The sequence below is a fragment of the Hemibagrus wyckioides genome, unplaced genomic scaffold (assembly GCF_019097595.1).
Source record: "Hemibagrus wyckioides isolate EC202008001 unplaced genomic scaffold, SWU_Hwy_1.0 Contig1, whole genome shotgun sequence".
NCBI lineage: Eukaryota > Metazoa > Chordata > Actinopteri > Siluriformes > Bagridae > Hemibagrus > Hemibagrus wyckioides.
The window spans coordinates 789303-799970 of NW_026690769.1; the positions used below are offsets into that span (position 1 = coordinate 789303).

General features: G+C 34.7%; 1 gene segment (V, D, J or C); it reads left to right on the forward strand.

The window, feature by feature from the left end:
- Nucleotides 1-3506: 3506 nt before the first annotated feature.
- Nucleotides 3507-3990, forward strand: LOC131349642 (T cell receptor alpha variable 12-3-like; the record flags this gene model as incomplete). The annotated part of the segment is given in 2 exon segments: nucleotides 3507-3546; nucleotides 3704-3990. Coding segments are annotated over 2 exon segments (327 nt in total), but the record flags the coding sequence as incomplete, so codon positions are not given.
- Nucleotides 3991-10668: the final 6678 nt, after the last annotated feature.

Genomic DNA, 10668 nt, shown 5'->3' on the forward strand with positions numbered 1-10668 from the left:
CATATGAGGCTGAATGTAAAGCCAGGATGTTTCAGTAAGAATCAACAATCTGACAACAACATTGGTGACACTGTCATGTGATGCTGTGGGGTGGAGCAATTTTGAAGCTTTATGGTGTTAACATATTAGATTACAGAAAGATCTCCACTATTTTCACTGAGCTAAGACCAGTCATCATGTTCACTGTTATATTCATGTATCTGTGGCTTTCACTAGGTGAGTTAACATTGACTTTTTATTATTACAGAAATATTAACTATATTATATTAAATATTAGTCTGTGTGGTGATGCAGTGTGAAAATGCAGAGTGTGGGTCTGACTTAAGTATTTCCTGTTGATTATTTAAAGGTTAAAAACATTATGTTCTCTTCTCTATGACAGGTGACTCCATGGCAGATTCAATAAAGCCACTTCTCCCTCATAAAGCTGTAGATGAAGGTGATGATGTTACTCTGTCCTGCACATATAAAAAAAGTGGTGGAATAGACTACCTGCACTGGTACAGACAATATCCAAAATCTAAACCTGAGTTCCTTCTTAATGTTGACCAAAAAGGAAATCTAATTTCCAACACTGACCCAAGAATGACTGCTAACGTTAAAGATGAACAAGTGGATCTGATCATCTCCTCTGCTGCTGTATCAGACTCTGCTCTATACTACTGTGCTCTGGAGCCCACAGTGACAGGAAATCCAGCTGCACTGTACAAAAACCTTCACACAGTTTTGTTATATGGAAATCTATTATCTACTGATCATTTTGAATTTACATGCCATGTTTGGAGGAATTCTGTCTCTAATGTGATTTATAAAGAGTATATTTATAAATCACATTAGATTTTTGACACATGTATTATTAGGAGACAGTATTTTCAGATACAAATCTATCAGTTGTGAGCCTCAGTGATTAATCTCTGCTCCTCTCCTGGTCTGATCATGGAGACAGTCTTGGATGCACATTACAGAGTATTGTGACTAGCTCTGTACCAAGCTGTTTCTCGTGTTTCTTTGTCTGATTGCTGTTGTGGTTTTGATCTCATTTTGTTTCATTGGTTTTCTGAGTCAGTCTAGTGTTTTTTGGATTAGTTTGCATCGCGGTTCGTCTTTACGGTTCTCTGACCTTTCTTGCCTGTCGTTTTGAATTATATTAATAAACTGCACATGGATCCTACTCACCCGGTGTCTGGAGGTTTGTTACAGCCATGCAGCCCACAGAGACACAAAACTCAAACAGACTGTAAAAAAGTCAAGCTTGATTTTTTTCTCAGCAGGGGGAGATGTTTATCTGTTTCATTCAAATACAGGTTTCTTTCTTAATTCTCAAACTTCGCTGTTTATTTCCTTTAAATATCAACAATGATCCTCTTACATATGTTGTTAATACTTATTGGTTGAACAATCAGAGAAGAAATCTTTTAAAAATAAATGTTAATCTTTAATCAAAAATAATTATTTCTGCTAAGGTTCATGCTGTTATTCCCCTGATGCAATAAAAATGTAAAACAAAGTTAAATATCGATATGTCTTTAAATAATTTAAATTCCTGAGTTTTAATGTAACACTAGTGAACTAAAGACTTCACTCTTCATTATTTGGCAGCTTATAAAATAGCACTTGATCCAGCACTGATATTAAGTGAAACACTTGAATTACCACAGATACTTAAAAGAGCATTGAGCTTAATACAAGACGCTTATAAATTGTATTAGGGGTTTTATATTATTATAATTTTATGGGGAATTTTTAAAATTGTATCAGTCACTGCAGTGCCTCTGGTGTTTTGTTTAGACTCTAAGGGTGTACTATAAATGTGCTGAAGAATTTAATTTCACAATAAGAATTGTTTGATTAAAAAAGATTATTGAAGTAATGCATTACTTCAAGCCAAGTATATGCAAGTGTAATTAAGTAACACTTCATTAGTAATTATTAATCTGATATAATCAATTCTAATGTATAGAAAGTATAGAAAGCCTTACAGTGTTGTAATTGCAACAATATATTTTGTAGATTAGAAATTGTTTACTTTATAGAAATAGGAAGTATATTAAGTAAATATAAAGAAATCTTTTAACCATTATATTCTTTTAGAACATGTGTGTGTATTTTACATAATGTGGCACATCCTGCATTCTGATTGGTTAAAACAGAGGGAATCTACAGTTGAGGCTTTGTACACAAGAAATGCTTAGATGCGTCACTGAAGACAGAGTAGAAGGAAACTTGACATTTACAATAACATAAAAAGGAAACTTTCAGAAGAACAGAGGAAATTAAAACATGATGGTTTTCTCTACAGTTCTATCTTGAATTGAATTTATTCTCCTTTTCCCTTTCCCAACTTATCAGCTAACAACAGACAAAATACAGTGGTGGTAACATATGCAACTGAAAAGAAAAATGAATACACAACTAAACACTGCAGTAAATTTGTACATTTTCAAGTATATTTTGTCTGATGCTAACAGAACATTTAGTGTCAGTTGTTGATATAGAATTAAAATAGAATTGACCTTTTCTGTCCAGTTGTCCTGATGATTCATTGTAACCAGTTTACTCTCATTCTTTCCTTCCTTTCTTCATGCTTATATTGTTTATAATGTAAATGTGGGCTCATGTATAATTTGCAATGTGTGATAATTATAGAAATAATTAAAGATGATTAAAAATCAATGAATTCATTATCACAAGAAAAGATTCAATAAAACATGTGAATTAATGGTCTTTTCAGAATAGTGCATTTTACTGTTGATGGAATATATTAAATACTGTTATATGTTATATACTGCAGACAAAAGAAATAAAATGAAAAGAAAAAAAATGTAATCCCAATTATAGTAGTAGTTCTCCTAGACATCAGAGACACATTTCAAATACACAACACTGGCAATTATTTCTAAAGCTAGAGACCTGAACTAAACACTCAGGATAACAATGTTACTCCTCTTCTTGCTTTTCTTTACTGTTGCTGCCCAACCACACTGTACAAAAAGCACTACACATGACTGGAGCAGAGCCATGCTTTTCTCACAAGATGGAGCTATTTACATGTTTACATTCACTTCTGAAATGCCTGACTGTGAGGACAGTTAGAAGCTGAAGCAAGCTCAAGTTAAGCAGCTGAAGCTTTACAAATTCAGGAGTTCAGGAGAGTAATGTTATGTAATGTTCTGGAAAGTAGTATTTGTTGTTATACTTTGTGAATGAAAATGACTTCTCGTTGTGGTTGTTGTGTGTAGCACAGCTTCAACCATAGCCTTTTCTGGTAGTTTGCAATTTGCACTTGCATCTGCCTTTTGTGAAATTAATTAAATAAATGTCCTGCTTGAACTTGAATACAATGTGGAAATATTCTCCACAAACAGCAATGCTTCAGTAAGAATCAACAATCTGTCAGTAACATTGGTGTCATGTGATGCTGTGGGGTGGAGCTTCATGAACATTTATGATCATATCAGAGTACATAAAGACCTCAGAATATTTACATTCAGCTAAAACCATTCATCATGTTTACTGTTATATTCGTGTCTCTGTGGCTTTCACTAGGTGAGTAAATTGCCTTGTTTATTGCATAAATATTAAAAGTTGAATTAATGGTTAAATAGTCTGTGTGGTGATGTGAAACAGCAGAATGTGAGATTCATGTAACACTGGCTTGATCCACAGATAGGTTACTGACATTATGTTCTTTCCTCTATGACAGGTGACTCCATGGCAGATTCAGTAGAGCCAGTTTCAACTCATAATGTTGTACATGAAGGTGAAAATGTTACTCTGTCTTGCAAATACAAATTCAGCGGTGTTTCAGGAAACTACCTGTACTGGTACAGACAATATCCAACATCTAACCCTGAGTTCCTTCTTTATATTGATACAAGTGGGTATAAAAGTGACCCAATCCCACCACGTCTGAACGCTCATGTTGATAAAAACATGCAACGAGTGGATCTGATCATCTCCTCTGCTGCTGTATCAGACTCTGCTCTATACTACTGTGCTTTGGTGCCCACAGTGACAGGAAATCCAGCTGCACTGTACAAAAACTTTCACACAGTTTAACTACACTGAAGGCAAACATACTACTGTTTTTTCTTCTGTCGGCTGATCCTGTTAGGGTTTGCCACAGTGGATCATTGATCTGCATATTTTGATTTGATGCAGGTTTTACAGTGGATGCCCTTCTTGATGCAACCCTCTGTGGAAAATATTTTTATCCAATACTATAACGCTCTATTTAATACTACTCAATTAATCCGTTGCTATTATCTGTCTCCAGCTCCACATTGACCTGACAGCTCAGTCAAGCAAGGCTCTAACTAAAAAAATCCAAACTGCCCAGACTGGATGAATGCAGATACAAGGTTTTATTTGCAATCAGCGCTGGTTACAAAAATTGAGCTGCTCACGAATGAACATCCCAACAACCTCCGAAATAATCATCACAAAACATAGTCTTTTTATTCTTTTCCCTTATCTTTTCATAATATTCAAACCAAACCCTCTCAGAAAGTCACTATTTACTTCCTGAAATATCAGGTTCTTTTTTGGACACCATTATCTCTTACTTTTTAACTCTTTCGCATTCCATTATAATCGGACTTCCGAGGTCAGTTATAAAAATAGTGGACATCTGTGCACTTATCAATAGGACTTTTCCAGCTTGTTTTCATCAAACAGTTCATTTTGACCTCCGAGGACAGCATGGGTAAGTTTCAGGGCCACTGCTCTGTCTTTGATTGCTTAGTTTTAATTCATTGCAAACAATGTTTTCTTTCACTTCTACACCTGCTGTAGTTTTAATCACAGTTTCCCTCCAATTATTCCTAGCTCTATCTCCTGCTACCCTTGACTTCCTACGACGTGCTGCGCTTCTGCTCAGGACCTTGGGCACAGCTCCAACCCCAGCCATACCAAGACTGAAACTCCGTCCAATTCTCATCTACTGTCAACAAAGTCTCGCACCCAAACCTCGTAGTGTTTAACCATTCATTGTTAAAACTGTAAATAGAGGTGACCAATAAATTAAGGTGGTGCCTGACAACCCAACCATGCTGTCCTCTGATTATTTTATACAAACACAAACAAGAATGCATTCATATACACTCTAAACACTCTAAAACATTCAAAACCACTTTAAACACTCTAAACCACTTTAAACCATTAAAAATTACTCCCACACCTCCCAATTAATCTCAGCTTGAAAATGCACGGACTTGTGCAACCACCAGTGGCTGGGTTGGTTCTGTGCTTAGGCCACAGTGGGGAGAATGCAGGATCCTAGACATTAGTCTCTCTCTGTTTATATTACATATTCACAACAATTACCTGATGTATGCTATTGAATTGATGTTTATTGGCATCCTTTTTTATTCAACAATGGCAGCAACAGAAAAAATAGATATCACCCTTTGGCACTAACATTCATTCATCTATCCATTTATCCATCCATTCATACATACATATACAGTAGCCATTTTGTTCTGGTTAAGGCAATAAAAACACATACAGTGATGGACATCAAGGAGAAGTTTAGAGAAGTTAGAGTCCAAATAATTTGCATGAGGAATCTAGGATAGTGTAATATATATAAAACAGAGGCTAGTGCATTTGTAGTATCAGGTGATATCAGGTTTGTGTTTACTGACTGCACATTATAAACTCTAGCTGAAGGAACAAAAATAATAAGTTAATGTCTCTGTGCTGTGTCTCCAGATTTAAACTCACACTCAGTAAAACTCTTCTTACTGGTTCCTCAATTCCTTTTTATTAGTCTACTTTAAACTAAAAATCTAAATAAAACCTCCAAAATTCAAAAGACCATCCTGTAAATGTAGCACAGACACACCACCTCAGACATTTCTCTCACACGCTTAACTTATTGTATGTTATGAACAATAATTAAATAATTTTGGTCTTTTATTTCTTACTATCAGCACCTTCAAAGTAGAATAGATATTTACTTCTCCTCCTAAACTGTGAACACACAGGTATATAAAGGGATTGTTTTGGATTTTTAGCAACTATGTCAATTTTGAGTACCAATATTTTATTACTTACCTTTGAAGAAAGGCTATATAAATTTAAAGATTAATTAATGATAGTAATTGTGAAAAAGCAATGACATGAAATTATTATTTAGATATAATTACACTAATCAGCTTTCCTATACTTACCTATTGGGCAAATGTATGTGTAAAGAGAGATTTTGTACGAATCTGGTTCTGTTGTTCTATGATCATTATTATAAAAAGTTTGCATTTACTTTTCATACAAATATCTTGATGTAGTGGCCAATGAGCCTATTTATCACATTTACAGATTAACAGCAAAATATCATAATTGTTTATAGTTTTCAAATAATGTAAACACCACAAAAACAAGTAAAGGCTTATAGTATTGTATAGATGATAAATCTTAAAATACAACACAGCTACATTAATGACTCTAGTTTTCTGTCACTGAAACTGTGTGAAGTGATGATCTGTACAAAGTTACACTACAACTGCATCACTTCCTGGGTGTGTCCTTCTAGAGACGTGTAAAGTTCAGCACATACAGCACTATTATACAGAATCCTCACAGAGCTGTGTTCAGAAATGGATCAACTATACAACTTACTGTACATAGTGAGATACATACCACTGATTCTCACTCTAGTTACAGGTCATTTATTTTTATCTGTTTATTCATTTTTGATGATATTATGATATTTAATCAGCTTTGTTAATGGTTTGCTTAACCTATTGCTGGCTATATATCGTCATATTGTGTAACTTGAGTGTGTATCTTGTTTTGTTTGTTTGTAATTGAAGAATTAAAAATATAATAATAATAATAATAATAATAATAATAATAATAATAATAATAATAATAATAATAATAATAATAATAATTGCTTTTCTCTCTAAACAACAGTTTGTTGATTTGGGAAAAATATTGTTGTTTTAAAAGATACTGTATTTCCCTAGTTTACTCAGTTACATGAGATAGAAAGTTTTTCAGAAAAGTCCACAGAGCCAATTCTGAATTTAATGAAAGCAGCTGAGGCTCTGGACAGAAGTTCAGAAATTACTATTTGTTGTTCTAATTTGTGAATTTAAAGAAAAAAATACTTGTTTGTTAAAGTTTTTCTCTTTTCTCCAGAAGATGGCGTAGTGAGTTATCTTATTGTGGCCCAAATACAAGGACCCTGCTCACATCCCCAAGAATGTAGACTTCTGTGATTATAAATACTTCTTTGCAAAATAATATCGACTCTATCTGTTGTTTAATCCTACATACACAGTACTAGGCCTATAGGTAGAGTAGGCCTATATGTACAATTTCATTACAAATGTGTGACCTACACTGATCAGGCATAACATTATGACCACCTGCATAATATTGTGTTGGTCCTCCTTTTTCTGCCAGAAAAGCCCATCATGCACTGTGTATTCTGACACCTTTCTATCAGAATCAGTATTAACTTCTTCAGCAACTTGAGTAACAGTAGCTCATCTGTTGGATCGGATCACACGGGCCAGCCTTCGCTCCCCACGTGCATCAATAAGCCTTGGCCACCTATGACACTGTTTACCACTCTTCCTTGCTTGGACCACTTTTGATAGATACTGACCACTGCAGACCGGGAACACCCCACAAGAGCTGCAGTTTTGGAAATGCTCTAATCCAGTCGTCCAGCCATCAAAATTTTCCTTGTTCAAAATGTTCACTTGGGGCCTAATATATGCAACCCACTAACAGGTGCCATGATGAGGAGATCATCAGTGTCATTCTTTTCACCGGTCATAATGTTATGACTGATTGGTGTAAATTGGTATTATATTTTTATTATTATTATTATATCATATTACAGCTGCATAGAATAAAATGGGATCTGGACAGATCCTCTTATCATAGGATAAGGTAAATACTCCACCCTTCCTTTATAAACACAGTTTCATGTTTAAATGACCAATCAGCAGATATGAGATCAAGTCAACTACTTTTACACAGCGGTTTTATTAAGAGTTTTTTAATGAGTTAAATGTCAATAAAGAATAATAGATAAGAGAAAGAAAAGAGCCTGGTTTGTTCCACACCTCATGAAATACCACCTCATGAAATGTAATTCTATTCAATAAACATGCTTTATCACAACAATCAAGTACCCTAATATCCAAATACCACTTATAAAATATATATATATTTAAAAAACAAAAATATTTACTCATTTTAATTATTACAACATTTTTATTAAGTAGAATTTTTTTCCTGCTGTCAGTTTTTGTTTGTTTACAATGTAAAGAGTTTCAGCACAGTTTCCCAAACAAGACTTAATGTAAAGCCAGGATGTTTCACTGTCATCAACACTGGAGACACTGTCATGTGATGCTGGGGGGTGGAGCTTCCTGAACATTTATCATGGTAATATATTAGAGTACAGAAAGAGCTTTTTCATTCAGCTAAAACCAGTCATCATGTTCACTGTTATATTCATGTGTCTGTGGCTTTCACTAGGTGAGTTAACACCTTTTGTTAGTTTAGATATTATGTATTGTTTATTAATTCTCTGGTGTTACAGAAAGCATGATTTCTGTGTGTAATTCTGGCTTGATTGTGTAAAACTTTAAGTTCTCTTCTCTATGACAGGTGACTCCATGGCAGATTCAATAAAGCCACTTTCCACTCAGAATGTTGTAGATGAAGGTGATGATGTTACTCTGTCCTGTGAATATGTAACAAGTTCTACAGGATTCTCCCTGCACTGGTACAGACAATATCCAAAATCTAAACCTGAGTTCCTTCTTTATATTTTCAAAACTGGAGATCTAAGTGAAAACCGTCCCCCAAGAATGAATGCTACACTTAAAGATAAGAAAGTGGATCTGATCATCTCCTCTGCTGCTGTATCAGACTCTGCACTATATTACTGTGCTCTGGCGCCCACAGTGACAGGAAATCCAGCTGCACTGTACAAAAACTCTGACACAGTTTTGTTATACTCAAGGCAGTTCTGCTGGTGACACTCCTTTATTCTTGAGTGCAATTTATAATTAAATTAGAAGTGCATTAAAGACAAGGCATGGCTCCACATTTATCACCTTGAACTGTATATATCATCTAACACCAATCACACAGACCAGCAACGAGGTAATGAGAAAATGAGACAGGAGGAGCCAGAAAGTCACGTGACACTTCCGCATGTCCTAATTAGCATATCACAACAATGACGGATTCTTATAGAAGAAAAAAGTCAGTGAAAAAGAGTCTTTGTTACATGACAGTTGTCTTCAAGCTACTTTGTTTCTGCTCACTCCCAATTTAAACTCACATGACACTGCATAATTGTTCATTTACTGAAAGCTTAATGCAGGCTAATTTATTCCAAATCAGAGTAACTGGTATGCATTGCATGCTCTGGTGTCTGCAAACACGGGTAGCTGCAAACGAGACCATATCACACCAATGTTACGCTCCCTGCACTGGCTGCCAGTCTGATATCGAATTGATTACAAAATTCTGTTATTTGTCTATAAAGCTCTTAACAACTTAGCTCCAAGATATCTCTCCGATTTACTCACCACTTACAATCCTGCTCGGTCACTTAGATCCCAAGATGGTCATCTTTTGTGAATACCATGGTCTCGCCTGTAACGCAGGGGAGACAGAGCCTTCGCAGTAGCTGGTCCTAAGCTGTGGAACAGCCTGCCATCACCCATTAGAACTGCTTCCACGTTAGCTGAATTCAAATCGATGTTAAAAACGCATCTCTTTTCTTCTGCTGTTAATTGTTTGTAATGTGTATGTGTTTTCCTGCTTTCATCCTTTTTATTTTTATTCCCTTTATTTTTGTACAGCACTTTGGCAAACTAAGGTTGAATTGAAATGTGCTTTAGAAATAAAATTGAATTGAAAATTGAATTAAATTGATGTATACAGATGTCGGCGCTTTGGTATTTAAATGCATGTGTTGTACTTCACAGAATGTCCACCAGGTGGCACATGGTACACCTCTGGCCTGAGCACATTATACAGTATAATCACTCAAAGTTTGCTATGTAGTCTTCATACTCTTGTTAAATACGCTTGTAATTTATCACGTTACATTAAAAAGTGTCCAGTAAATTTGTTAACTGCACATGTAATGTAGTGATTGTGAGAAAACATCCACAATAAATTCTGAAAGACATAAACACAGTTTCTAAAGAATATATTTTAATACTTTAATACATATATAATAATATTTACATTTTAAATGAATATGTATAAATTTACCCGTGACTGTGTGAGTGTAAAGCTGCGAAGTATTTTATGTGCTTTGTAAATACTTAATTGCGCTGGTGTTGTCCTGCCATTTGCACATAACTTGTTTTTGTTCAACTTTAAAGATGCCTGTGCAAAGATAAAAATTAAAATGGAAAACCTCTTCAGATTAAAGTCATTATAATGCAAAATTTAACTGGTAGTTATTCCAGAAAAAAAGTCAAACTAAATAAAATTGTGACAAAGTAGTAATATTTCGCAAATAAAGTTAACACTATGAGAATAACGTAAAAATCACGAGATTCGTAGCAATACGGGATTAAATTCGTGATATTTTGAGAATAATGGCCTATTTGTGTGTAGTGAAATTAAGGTATGAATAAAACGACTTATGCATATGCATAAAAGTGCATAAAAATGAAA